Here is a 14,527-nt window from a genome sequence, read left to right as displayed (position 1 = left end):
ATACGGTGGGATTACAACTTGAAACAAAAATAAATAGGTCAATTTCAACTCCATGCACCACCATTAAAAGAAAAGGTGAAATAGTAGGAAAATTGTGTGCAAAAGAAACTTATAACCAAACTTAAGGGTAACTTCAAAACTATATCCAACTAGTAGTGCTACTCATCATCCTAATTATCATTATCCTCTCATCATCTCATGATGTGGTATTAGATGATTAGAGACTACTTATTATATTTTATTTGTGAACCTATCATCTAATGCCACATCATGAAATGATGAATAGATTTACTCATCTCACAATGCCAAGATACCGGGATAACATGGTTTAGATTTGAAAGGTTGACATATGAATCTCCAAAAAAATATTAATTAGGTGCCGTTGCCTATCAACTTTTGAATTTTTTTTTTTAATTAAAAAACATGCAAGAAATAATCCAAGAGTGATGAAAATTCAACAGTGGGATGAAAATCGAATAGCATTAAAACAAGTAATTTTATTGTTTTCGAAGTTCAAATACTTAAATCATTTACATGTATTCATTACAAAGGCAAATGCTCCAAACCAAGCAATCCTCCTCTTTCTTCAGTCACTAGTTTTACAGGTTGTGTAAGAAAAATGAAACAGGGTCAGATTCTCAACATAAGGCTTGCCTTAGTGTTTTAATCAGCTACCCCTTTTTTCTCCTTTTTTTCATTGGAAAGCCTTTTCCAAGGTTCCATAGAAATGGTCACTAGATAAGAAGTTCTAGTTCGAGAACTTCTCAATACTCTCTCTTACTGCACCATCTGCCATCAAACCCTAAAATTCAACCATTCAATTATGTCTTCCACAATAGCCTCTCGTTCCAGTTCAAAAAGGAGATCATGTAAGCATCCCTCATACAATTTGATGGCTTTGTCAGCCGAAGAAGCTTCTTCATACAGTTTCTGAGAAGCTTCTGGGTCAGTTACAGTGTCAGCAGTGCCATGGAGAACTAAAAAAGGCACTCTCAATTTGCTCAGATTCTGCTGCAAGTAGGAGGTCATTTGGAGAATCTCATAACCAGTCCTTACCCTGATGGATCCAGTATACACTAGTGGATCTGAATACTTGGCTATTAGGGCATTTGGGTCCCGAGAAACTGGTGTTCCCTTCTTAATAGCAGCACGAAGTTGATATTTTGGCAACAAAAATGACAAAATTGGGGCCAGTACCTGCCATAAAGAAAAAATATGATAAGGAAGATTCTACTAACTGATCAATATGCCACTTTTACGGGGTGTATTTTTAAATTCAACAAAGTGGTACTCGATAAAGGTATCTCAACCCGTGAGCAGTTGGCAATCAGATACAATAGAATATCACTACAAGAATATTCTCACCGCAAAAATGGGATGGGATGGCTCAACTCCAACTGCAGGTGATGTCAGTACTGCACCAGATACACGGGCTTCCACCTTTGGGTCATGCATTGCCTAAAATTACACGAAACAAATACAAACCTAACATAAATTCCAGGTCTATTGGGTCCGTAAAGAGATTGAAGTTTCATTATCAATCGGTGGATAAGTTGCACATTGCAAGTATCATATCCTACAACCAAACTTTACCTTCAGAACAATTGCTGCACCTGTTGAATGTCCAAAGCAAAAACATGGAAGCCCAGGATTCTCTGCTAAAATCTTCCTGATGAATGACTTCTGTACAGATATTAAGAGTTGCAGATGCACATCGTTAAAAGCAAAACAGTTTATTTTTGCTAGCAATTAAGTTGAACACAATGCCCCTGTCCATGCCTATATGCTAGGAAAGAATTAATAACCAAAGATTTATGTTGATTATTTTGACTATATTCTCATCAGCCCCCCTTGTAAATGAACCTCATAACATACCATATCTGTAATAGCGTCATCAAGCGAATGAACATATGCATGCAGCCCATCACTTCCACCATGACCTACGGGAATAGGAACGAACAGACAGATGAGAACATATATACTATAACCAAAAAGAATGAGCTACTGAACTGGAAAAAAAAAGCATCAGGTAGCTGGGGCTAAAGTGAGCTGTACACCCAAGGATATGAGATTTTATTGTTACATTTTAATCCATCCCGTCTAGCAGCTCAAGTAGGTGTGCGGTCAAATTTGCAAAGCTAATAAAGAGCCCAATTATAATATTTGCAGCCACCTAATAGAAGTGATTTGTTGAGGTTCAGAAGAAGACCAAAAAAGCATATTTTTAGCTTAAGAAATTAACAGCACAAAAAGAAAAATAAAAACATAAAAGAGAAAAAAAATACAATCCAATTTGCCCATATAAATTATAATATTACAAGGGTAACAATAGAGTTCAGTACATATGCAGAGGTCAGATCCAAACACAAGTTACAAACACCACCCAAAAGTGTGTATTAAGCATATACCTATAGATCAAAGTCCCGTGGTCACATGCATCTAGATGCAAGTTCGATTATTAAAATGTTTGACATTCTTAAAAAGTTTGACTCTGCAAAGGCATCACATTCCCAAACTATTGTTATCAATTCAAAAGGCTCCCACCAATCAGGAAAAAAATGAAGAACTATAAAGACAGATTTGGATTATGAATCTGTTTCCCCAGCACAAAAAGAAAATTAAAAATGTAAAAGAAATAAGTACAAGGTTATATGGAAATCGTTTAGAAAAAATGTTCGCCATTTCCTTGCCCCAAATACTAAAAGATGAAGACTAATCTATATTTAATATATAAATCCATGCCAGGGATATTAATGGAGTACACATAATATGTTAAGAGAAGAGGGCCAAAAATAACAGGCCATGTTATAATACATCACGGGCAATCTCCTTCACATGCAGTAACAGAGTTCAAAAGGGAAAAAAACTAAAGGAGAATGCAAGTACCATCCGAGTCCCTTTCTATGCACTTTGTGGATTGTTAGTTCTGGGCTTACTTAACAAAAAATTATTGGAATGCTTTGGATTATATATACGTTTCTTCACCATTTAATTTGAGATCCCTATCCCATTCTACAGTTCAGAATCAGAGATTCAGGCCTGAGAGGTATCATATTGATTAAACTCATAAAGTAGCTTCATGAAAACATAGTAAGGGCATTGCAAATTGGATATGCTCCTTAACTTACAATTCTGTTCCTTCTTTCTACTGAACGAGAGCCCATCAATTATAATGCTTTGGTAAGTAAGAGAGCACATCAGTCAATTATATCAAAGATACTTTTATCTACCTTTTCTTTCACACATTTCATAAATTGCTTCAGCAAGACTGTTCATAACTTGCAATATTGAGAAAGAACACCACTAAAAAAACACTGGGTATCATCAATATATCTTTGATTTTATTGTTCGTGATACCATCATAAAAGAAGCATATGGAGATACACTAGGTCTATCAAGGAGGTAATGAGAGTCTGATATCATCTCTGATTTTAAAATAAATCACCACAAAAACTAAAAAACCAAAACTTTTTTTTTTTTTTTTGATAAGTAAAAATATTATACATATATATATGTCAAAATGAGTAACCAAGTACACTGATGTATACAAGAGAACACCTTGCCCATAATAGAAAACCCCTAATAACCCAAAAAGCCCGTGAAAAACAACCCAAAATACACCAAGCCCAAGCCCAACCCCTTGTTTCTCGTAGAATTAAAAACTCTGCCCAAAAACCCCACCCCAACCCCTTGTTTCCCGTCTTCACAATGCCCTCCCTTTAGACTTCCCTCTAGTTGAGCTACCACCCTTAACATCGTAGTTGATTGTCGAAAAGAGACGCTGTAACTCCATGCTTTTCTTGAAACTTGATTTGGTTTCAAGCGAGATGCTTGCCTCGATCGCAGTAATTAATTCTTTAAATTGGTTTTCACATCCTCCATGTGAAATTTCAACAAACTGCTGAATCTCGTTAACTTTAGGTAGAATCCAATCTGCTATTGGAGGAAGAGAGACCAAGGGAGCCACAATATCCAACTGCACTCCCGACTCTAGGCAAGGCACCAATGCCAAATCCATATTCAAATCCCGTACCTCCTCAGCAACTCCATTGGTTATCTCCAATGGTATGACATCAAGTCCCTTCACCTCTGGTGACCCATTATGTGCAACTTCAGCGAGTCCCTTCACCAATGGTATGACATCATTTTCCTTCAACTCCGACGAGGGAGCCATTGTTTCTTCGGGTACAAAAGTCACCTAAGGCGAATGGCATTCTATTACAGATGTCTCTACGCCGATACCCGACGTAGAACCCACTTCAAATAACTCAAACTTCCTTTTGACCTGCCATACTCTTCTGGATCTGGTTATAGGAACAAGGCCGAATCCGATTTTCCGTTTTCTTTTATCTGAATTTAAAGGATTCGAGCCTATCTTAGTCTTGTTCTTTACAACCTTGTTGCCTCCAGTTGAAAGTAGGTCTATTTTAGTAGACAAAAAGCTATCGCTGCCTTCAATTCGACAAGTTGGGTTTCCATCTCCTTTAAAGAATTATGTATCGCGACATGCTGGTTCTGAGGCGTGATCTGCAAACCACTTACATCATTCCCCTCACTATGAACCCCAGAATCATGACCGGTCTTCAGAGCTGCCACATATGATCGTCTCGCCACCGTGGATGTACTATGGTCTTTATGATTCACCTCCAAGTTGATATTCTCATTCTTCTTTAGTTTTCCTTTAACCCATCAGCGAAAAGCATATCCGCAGCTCAGCGTAATTCCACAGCAAATTTCTCCCAACCCTGACCTTCATACCCTTCAGGAATGGCTACAAGACTCCGCCGGCCTCCTCCACCATATTCAGTGACAATTAAAAACCTAACATGCTTATTGGAGCATCTTTGAGCTATGAATGTTCTGCTGCCTTCGCGCAAGTGTTTTGTGAAGTCCAAATTTTTTCCTGCTTGTAGTACTGCTTCCATCATAGTCGTCAACCATTCTAGACCACTGCGACCCATCACTACGGATCTCCACACCCTTCTACTTCTCTCCACAATTTTTAATGATGATCTCCATGATTCTGGCAAAAGCTCAAAAGCCTTCGATTCCACCCAAAAGCGCACCAGCTAACCCATACTGATCAACCCTTCGACTTCAGATGCAAGGGCATCCCACGCTGAAATGCATCATTCTGTCGAGTAAAAGCAGTGCGCGAAGGTGGCTGGAGTTATCAGGTTGGGAAAACCAGAGCCCAAGGCGCACCAGGTTCGTAAAAGCAAAACCCCTTAACTAAGATAACGGAAACTTCCAGTCGACGGAGAATGACTGGAGTCAAAGACCCCACAATGGGGTCGCCGGAGTCCGTCGAACACGTCTGTAACGATGGCTAATGCAAAGGCTCAGGTCGCGTGAAGTAATGGAGGAAATAACGGAAAAAGACTCACAAGGGCTCACCGGAGTCTGTCGTCCAAGTCTGTGGCGGAGTTGAAAGTGCACGGCGACAGTACAACACCTTCGACAGAGATGAAGTGAAAAAACCAAGTTCGCCGGCAAGGACCGACGCAGGATGGCCCTCAGCGAGGACGCCGGGGTCCACCGGCCTCATCTGTGACGGAGGTGAGATATCACACTCCGATTGATGATGGGTGAGGGGTGGCGGTGGGTTGGTTGAGTTAGGGTTTCTCGCTTCACTGTTCACCCACGGGAATCGCAAGGTGTACGGAGAGAATCGCACTAGTGGATTTATCTCCTAAAAAAACAAAACTTAAGAGGTACGAATGAAATAAAATTTGAGCATTGATATATAGAAGAACACGTACAGATAATGATGGCTTAATTAGAAGGTGAAACTCAATGGTGAGCATGTGAAGATGATTCTTGGACTCACCAATCCAATCCATTCCATAAGCCTTAAAGCCATTAGCATTCAGCTGCTTTGCAAAATCATTATATCTGCCACTGTTTCCAATAACAGAATTCTTGAGAAATACATCATACTTTATTGGCAATTGAAAATGACTTCAAAACAGACCTGTGTTCATTCAAGCCATGCATAATAAGAACCACCCCCCTGCACAAATTAGATGACAATTAGGCCTTTGATCCCCAACAAAAGCTGAAGACCTGGGTGAAACTGCTATAGAACCCAAGAACAGTAAGAACCACTTCAAGGGGCCAACTTTGGGCAGGAATGACAGCTTCATTAATTCAAAGATGGACCTAAATAGTGAATACATGTTGGACCAACAATAATGAACTGACTTGGACCAAGATTCCTAAAGTTTTTGTCCGAGCTCTAGGGTCTAAACTGTGGGTTCCACAACATACTATTGTCCTTGTAAATAAATGCTTAGTAAAAACTGTAGAATCCAATCTACACCTATCTCTAATCCTACTGTCATAACAAATTTCACAACATTATTATTGTCCTTCCTCGTTAGACGACGAGTTCATCTTTATGATCACCACTCCCGGGATGCCATTTTTCCCATAAGACGTCTGCCTCTCAAGCCACATAACAAAAAGAACAACTGAAAAAGCCAATACACTCCTCATAACAATCTAAAAAGATACCCATTTCGGCAGTTCCTAAACTACAATTAAATAACCATCAAACGTTGTTTCAAGAAAGAAAAATGAACTGAAAACAATGGTAATTTCCAAAAAACAGCAGATTCTGTGTTCCAAGGAACAGAGAAGTAGATTATTGAACCGATTTTTAGAGATTGAAACTATCTATAAAACTAGAGGAAGTTCAAACAATATTCCCAAAACCACCAAGCTAATGAAAATAGAAAAGAAATAGAGAAACCATTTACCTCTTCCTGATTGAAACTGGCGTCCATGACTGCGTGAAAATGGTATCGCCTCTCGTCGTAACAAACAGAGAGTACTCCCTCACCAAGCTCTTGTCATCACCATCATCCTGCAACACTCTCCTCATCGCCAGAGCTCTCCTCTTCGCGACTTCCTGCTCCACTACGCCCCTCTTCAACCACAGAAGAATCTTCGCCGGGACCCGAACCAAGGGTCCACCGTCACCACCCTTCCTGTGATGATGCTGGGTCCCGCCGCTTTCCTCACGCTTCTCTTCCCTTCTCGGCCACGAGGATGACGGGCTCCGCCTTCGCCTTCGCCCACAGACCGGGACCAGGAGAAGCAGCACAAACGCGTTGATAAGCATCACCAGGCTCCTCCACACCCGAGGCGAGAGAAGCGCGTTCATGCGCCCACTAGCCCCAGAAGTCAACATCAGCGACAACGGTGACGTATCGAGGGCGTTCGCCATTTTCTTTGTCTTCCACCTGAAAACCAATTCGGGTTTGTATCGGGTCAACCCCACCGATATCAGGTTCCTCTTTGTGACATGTAATGGCGAAGGCTTCGCCAAAAGAACTGGGATTTGAATTTCTATAGGGATCGAAACCGATGTCTTGCTTAAACAGCTCATAGACAGAGAGTAAACTAAAAAGCTTCTTTCTATCTGTTCCTGTTCGAAACAAAGCTCTTCTCTTTTCTTTTCTTGTGATTGTAAGTACAGTGTTCTGCCTAAGTTCGAGGATGAGGATGATTTTGCCCTTTTCTCTGCGTGGCTTTGCTGCTTCTGCTTTTGCGAATGTTTTTGTCGTTCTGATCTCTCAACCGGGATTGGTCAGACATTGCCACGTGTTTTAGGAAAATTATGCACTAAAATGGATGAGTAATATTGGAGATAATAATAGATAAATTATTATAGTAGTGTATACGTCGTACTTACTGCATAACTATTTTTAATTTATTATTTTTAATATTCATTTAGATAGATGTGTGATCTAGATAATATTATATTATGTATACAAAATGAATACTCTTAATAATAATTTATATCTATATTTATTCAAAATGAATATATGAAAAGGAGACAGAAATGAGGTGTCGTGTTGAGAGGGACACACCTATCAAAACACGGCACGGCGACGTGGCCGGTACTACTAAATTCTTTTCTATTTTTCTACTTTAAAATTTTAATTTTTTAAATAATTTTGGTAAAAATAAAATATAATAAATAATTTCGAATTATTAATTATTTTTCAAATAATTTGTAAATAATAATAATAAAATATTAAATAATAGTAAGAATAAAAAACATAGAAAAATAATGATAAAATATTAAATAGTAGTGTTGTGATCTCAATTATATCAAAGTATTAATAATGGACTCAACAAAATTATATTTTGACTAAAAATTAACTATATTGCATGAAAATTCATTATAGTAGACTCAACAGAGTTACAGTACTTTTAACTTTGATCATTTTCACTGGCCAAATCTGTTGAGTCCAAGTTGCTGACCAAATATTAGTTTGGCATAAAAAATTTCCTCTCTCGCGTGCTATTCATTTCACTCGAGCTCACAACTCCAAAAAATTCATATTCATTTCAAAAGCACGAAGCACCCAAATCTCAAACCCAACCATAGAAAGTAGTCAGTCTCCATTAGTCATCATTTTAATGACGTGGCATTATCTTGTTGGAGTGCTTCAAGTTCTAATTCTACAATATTAATATTATTTTATGCCAATTTTTTCTTTTAAAATTTTATATCAACGTTAGAAAATTAATGTATATTTTTTTTAATGACAAATAAATATTCAAATTGTAATTAAAATTAAAATAAATAAAAATGTCAAAATCAATATTTTAATATAATAGTGATAAATTTAAAGAGTCTATAATTTGGTATTGTTAAAAAGTGGCTACATAAATTTATATAAGTGAATTCTCTAACTAAATTTTTATCAAACTTTATTGAGCCCACTATTAATTCTCTCAAGTTTTAGGATAGTAGTCAAATGGCTACTAGGTAGTCAAATGGCTACTAGATAGCATTTCTTTTTAAATAGAGAAAGAGTAATGATACCGAACAATACATTTCAAAATATATACACATGTTTTAAAATGAGGTTAACTTTTATAAGTTATTGTAATATGTATGTCAATACATTGTATTTGTTACTTTTAATTACTAATGTGTTTTATTATGTGATTAAGTGGGTGATGCTTTTGGCTCGATCTTAACCGTTGAAGCTAATAAGGCAGAGTTAAAAGGGGCACGTGAGAAGCTCGTGAGAAGCTCGTGGCTTTAATCTGAAGGCTTATGTGTTGAAACGTTGGATCTCTACACGTGGTGGCATCTGTTGCAATCTATATATACATCCTCATGCGTTGTAACATAGCAGAGTGTTTTCATTTTCTATAATTACAGCTGTTTTGAGAGAGAGAGCAGAGAAGGGAGCGATTCTAGGGTTTTAGGGTTTGCTCTTAGAGAGAAGAAATCTATGCGATTTCTTGTGATTTCAGTGAGGGATTTGTAACTCTAGTGTACTGAGGCTTCTCTGTGAAGTACTGTTCATCAATAAAAGACCTCTGAGGCTTCTCTGAGGCCATTACTGCCGTGGATGTAGACCATTATGGTCGAACCAAGTATATCGATGTGTTCTTTCATTTATTTCTTTTATTTTCTTTTACAGGTTATATTTCATTTTCTTTCTTGTTTGTTGTTTATGATTCTTGATAAGTTTCGTGCTTCATATTGTTCTATACTGCTCGATAATTGTAATCTGGTTAAATCTTGTAATATTGGTATTTCTTTGGTTATGGTTGGTATCAAACTGCGATCCTTGTGATTATTGTATTTTCTGTTTGGGTGAAAAACTAAAAGTTTTATAACAAAGAAACATAAATGTTTTATCACAAAATTATTGAAAGTTTTCGTAATAAAAACAAATATTTTTTTTATAACAATTATATTACAAAAATGCTCCTCATTTTAAAATATAGTTGTGTAAAATATTGTGAAAAGTTATGTGTTTATAATTTTTATAGAGAAATACTCTAACCACAAATAGATTACGTAAAAATAATCTTACAAACTGTCAGTATGTTTCCGCATACAGGATGTCAGTCCGTTCTGCGACGAGGACGCAGGGCAATTGTCCCTACCATTTTTGTTTGTGTTAATACTACACCTAGAATTTACATCACGAGAAGAACAAAATAAAAGCCCAAATTATGTGAATGACAGAGGACTCACCAGAGAAGGATGTTGTACCTATGATTCACTAATGGAAGAAGACGCTACGGAGCTAGGTGAGGTGAACGGTGGCTAGCGCAGTGGTAGATTACTGAGAGAGAGAGAGAGAGAGAGAGTATTGGGCGCACTGCTACACCAAGAAGCCAACGAAAAAATGGAGGGAGATTTACGATGAATGCGACAGATTTGGGGCTGAGCTTCGATGAGGACTAATGGGTCTACTATGTGCATGGTAGTGAAGCAAGAGAAAAAGGTACCATGCAACACCATGGATGACAGAAATTGTGGCTGGACGGTTGCCAGTTGCTCGCCTGTGAGGAGATAGGGTGGCAAACGTTGGTTTCGTGGTGAAGGGAGCTTGAACGTGGGGTTGTTGTGCGTGTATAGTGCATATTTCTTGTTGGTCGCAGCAATTTGGGTTGGCCTCCATCAACGGGTTGGAAGGTGGCTTGCATGGGGGAGGTGCTACGTGAGGGGTTTGTTGCCGTTTGAGAGGGCTTCATATGGTGGTCTCTATGGTTTCAGTCTGTTGCCATTTGACAGTGGCTCCACTGTGTTTATGACAAGGCAAGGGCTGAGGTGTGAGGGAGTGGATTTCTCGTTTTTTGTTGCATAAGGCCTATTGGGTGGCTGGAAATTATGGGTGTCTCGGTTTAGAGAGAGAGAGAGAGAGAGAGAGAGAGAGAGAGAGAACTATTGTAAGTGAGATGGTAGTGTGAAGAAGGAGATGGCTGCGAGAATTGAATGTGAAGAAGAGAAAAGGAGTCGTGTGAGGAAGGAGATGGCCGCAGGAAGGAGAAGGAAAAGAGGCGTGAATTTGCGATAAACTAGTGGGAAGGAAACCCAAACGACCGTGCAATAGAAATGAATAAAATATTAATATGAAGGTGATACAGTCATCTTCATATATGAAAAGTGGGATGAATTTACTGTAGATAATATTTGAGATGAATTGTATTTAACTAATCCAAGGTAGACTCAATTTAATGAACATTTTTTAAAATATGACTTTCACTAGCATTTGGCTAATCCAATACCAATGCTATGGCGAGTAGTTAGCTAGGTTTATCCCTTTGAAGGAAAGTCTGCAATCATCTTCTTCACTTTGTTGTTGCTCTTCAGTAACTTCTTCAGCCCGTGCCGATCTCATCTCCGCCGCCTACATCTCTCTCCCTCACACACAGAGACATAAATCTCCATTGAAATGATATATACACCACATGATGCAAATAACTCCAGAATATTTGAGCACCGTCAACAATTTTTTTTAAATATCACGACTTTCACTAGCATGCATCTGGCTAATCCAATGTCAATACTATGGTATTTTTTTTCTAGTAGTTAGGTTTATCCCTTTGAAAGAAACGAAAAAACACCAGAATATTTGAGCACCATCAAGTACTTTTCAGATTGTGTACGTTTCTGCCGTTCGTGACACATCCTTTTAATAAATTCTGGCTATTGGTTTCCTCCACCATCCCCTATAAATACCCTTGACCCCAAAACACTCCAAAACACCCAACACAATCTCGATTTATACCATTCATCTTCTCTTAAAACATTGTTTCTCTTTCGAGTTCCTACAATTTGCAGGTCCCTTCTCTAATAAGTTGCATGCATTGTGAGCGATAATGTTGTCTTTATCAAGTGGTAATCTGTCTATCTAGGTAAGTGGATTTAATTAATTTAGTATTTTTATTGATAATTTATGGGCATTTATTTTTATTAAGCATATATGAAATTATGTTATTGCTTAGAAAAATTTATTTTGCATTGCATAATAATGTTAGTACAGTTTATTCAGATACAAGATTATGGGGTAGATCCCAAATGGAGATGAGTCTACCTTTGGAAGGGGTAGTTCCTTATGTGGGCGAAATTTTTGGAATTGCTTCTTTATATGATACAAGATTTTTAATTCACGTTCAATACTATCATCTCATTTATCATTTTAATTTTCAGTTTATTCTTAATTTAATAAATGAGGCTCATATGTTACACTTAGCTTAATCAATCGTATTTATTGAGACGTGAACTTATCTTCTACTTGTAAAATTTCTTATTTTACAGATATTAAAGAGGAGCATGCCAATAAATAGGCTTAGAAGACACATGAGAGGGTTAGAATGAGATATATGAAATAAGTGTCGTATATATATTTGTTAAAGTTTTATTTGAAATTTTATGAAATAACCATTTGAGTTGATTTGATGGTTTGGACTCAATTTATTATATTTGAAGGCTTTTAGTTCATTTTTCCTTGTTATTATTTAAGTTACCATTGTAACACTAATAGATTCACATTCAATATTTAGAAAAATTGGGGTGTGACAGTTTGGTATAAGAGTAAAGGTTTTATACCTTTTGCAAATTCTAGGATCTTGATAAGTTTTGAAATTTGGTAGGATTGGATAAAGTAAGAGGTTGACTGATTGATGATGATTGCTTAGTTAATTTTGTATGCTTAGTTATTTTAGTTTTGAACAGTTAATTTGATTTTTAGGATGGCTTCTCATCATAATTCCTTCCAATTTTAATGATACATTCAACGAGGAGATTTCGGCTAGACTAAGTCCCAAGGTTCTGCAGTAATATGAGAAGTAGCACAACAAGTTAGGGAAGAAATTATACATCACTTCGCGATTCGAAATGGACATTTAGTGAATGAAGGATGTACTATAGAACAATTTAACTGTTTGCGACTCTGAACTTTTGAAGGAATGGCTGATCTGATTGCTTCGGAAGATTGGATTCAGGACACCGAAGAAATACTTTTTGCGAGGCACTGATGAGCAAGAAGTTTTGTGCTCAAAATTTAATTGACTATGGAAGCAAAACGTTGGTGGATCTCAAGAATGACTCTCTTGGAATAAGGGTTGATGAACATTCACCAATATGGAGAGAAATTTTATTGAGCTTTCTCACTTTGTGTAGCGTCCCATTCCTCATGAAGAATTAGGCGAGGATTCGTGGTGTCCAAGAAGCTTGCCAATGGTCAACACCCGAGAAGAAATAGAATAGGCGTGTAGTTTTCCAGAGGGAAGTACACGTGTAAGATATCCATTTATGGAATTGCAGCAGAATTTCATAAAGAATTTGTTGTCGTAACAACTATAACTACCAAGTAATAGAATAATAAACTTCCCAATAAAAATGGGGCTTCTGGCCCTTCATTAAATCTTAAAATATTATATCATCTAAAAGTATATAAAGTTAATCACCACAAGGGATGGACTGGATACAAGTAATCGCCTAACATAGTATTATACAGGTTGCTAATAAAGGCACAAGGTAGTTATAATGGGAACTAGCACTAAGACGGGTACTAGTCTTCGTACTTAGACTTAGGTGGGTTTGACTTCTCTTCCTCGGACATCATGTCAAGATCTGGACCTGCATCACAAATCTGTGGTCTGGAGAACGAAACCATAGGTAGGTTAAGCAGTTAGGACAAGACAGCTAATGAGAGATAATGCTATCAAAAATGCTATGAACACTTTTCATGTAAATACTAGACAGACACATATATGCGTGGTGAGCAACCACCCTCACTCTTACAACTATGCGCATCCTTAAATATGACGAGGAATCGCCCTTTAGATAAACACATATATATAGGCATATCAGTGAATCACCCTCTAAAGACCTTGCCCTTTCGATATGCAAACTAGGTAAAAACATAATAATATTAGTAAGGCGAGGAATAATCCATCACCAATAATAAAAACCCATAAAAATCATTATTTGGCATACTACAGCCACAATAATAGTTTTTAATCACACAGGTGCTCATCACATAGATATTCGCCTCACAGACAGTTATTCCCCACACAAACAAATTCTTGTTGTACTGGGGATACTTCTATCCAACCAATCAACTCGAGGACATCACCACATGATATGCTAGGGGATCCCACATCCCAACTATCAGGTGTAGCCAAATACGACACCGTTCCACCTCAATCCCCACAAGACATTCTCCTTCTCTTGTGAAGCACGTGGCAACATTTCGCGGAATGGTCCCGATGAATTCTCTGTCCTGTACCATGATTATAGATTCACACTACCAATTACTCACACAGATATAGACATTCATACACAGAGATGTTGAGTTTCCATACATAGGTTCATGCTAGGGGTGTAAATTCAAACCGGAAAATCGGACCGGACCGGACCGAATCGGACCGATTTTACCTGTTTTGAACCGGTCCGGTCCGGAACCGGTTTTTAAAACGTAAAAATCGGTCGGTTCCGGTCTGGTTCCGGTTCCGGGATTTTTTGGACATGACCGGACCCGTTGATTAAAAAAAATAAAAAATAATATTTTTATATATAAGTTTTATACAAAATATTTTATATATATTAAATATTAATATATATAAATTTTATATATAATGTATAATTATAAATTTTTATGTGAAATTTTATATATAACATATATATTCATATATGAAATAATTTCTTATTATAATTTATAAATTATTACATAAAATGTTAATACTAAATCACTAA

General features: G+C 37.3%; 1 protein-coding gene across 2 annotated transcripts; it reads right to left on the bottom strand.

The window, feature by feature from the left end:
- Positions 1-477: 477 nt before the first annotated feature.
- On the bottom strand, positions 478-7,563 carry LOC109021280 (monoacylglycerol lipase-like). 2 transcript variants are annotated; one of them, XM_019003886.2, is made up of 7 exons: positions 6,762-7,562; positions 5,975-6,013; positions 5,831-5,901; positions 1,876-1,940; positions 1,594-1,683; positions 1,366-1,458; positions 478-1,197 (listed from the first exon to the last, which is right to left on the bottom strand). In XM_019003886.2, exons 1-7 carry the CDS (start codon positions 7,391-7,393, stop codon positions 796-798), a joined length of 1,392 nt encoding a protein of 463 aa, XP_018859431.2. In that variant the 5' UTR covers positions 7,394-7,562; the 3' UTR covers positions 478-795. The 2 variants fall into 2 exon arrangements, with proteins under 2 accessions (XP_018859431.2, XP_035546941.1); XM_035691048.1 differs by lacking the exon at positions 5,975-6,013 and having other exon boundaries at positions 6,762-7,563.
- Positions 7,564-14,527: the final 6,964 nt, after the last annotated feature.

The sequence above is a fragment of the Juglans regia genome, chromosome 6 (genome assembly GCF_001411555.2).
Source record: "Juglans regia cultivar Chandler chromosome 6, Walnut 2.0, whole genome shotgun sequence".
Classification (NCBI taxonomy): Eukaryota; Viridiplantae; Streptophyta; class Magnoliopsida; order Fagales; family Juglandaceae; genus Juglans; species Juglans regia.
Note: the sequence above shows the minus strand (reverse complement) of the source record. Positions and strands in the feature narration are given on the sequence as shown.

Excerpts from the sequence above, each read along its gene's own strand:
- LOC109021280 (XM_019003886.2), bottom strand. The coding sequence starts at position 7,393 with ATGAGCTGTTTAAGCAAGACATCGGTTTCGATCCCTATAGAAATTCAA. Across the intron at positions 1,684-1,875 it reads ATGACGCTATTACAGATATG|AAGTCATTCATCAGGAAGAT; the intron begins GTATGTTATGAG and ends ATATCTGTACAG. Across the intron at positions 1,198-1,365 it reads CATCCCATCCCATTTTTGCG|GTACTGGCCCCAATTTTGTC; the intron begins GTGAGAATATTC and ends TCTTTATGGCAG.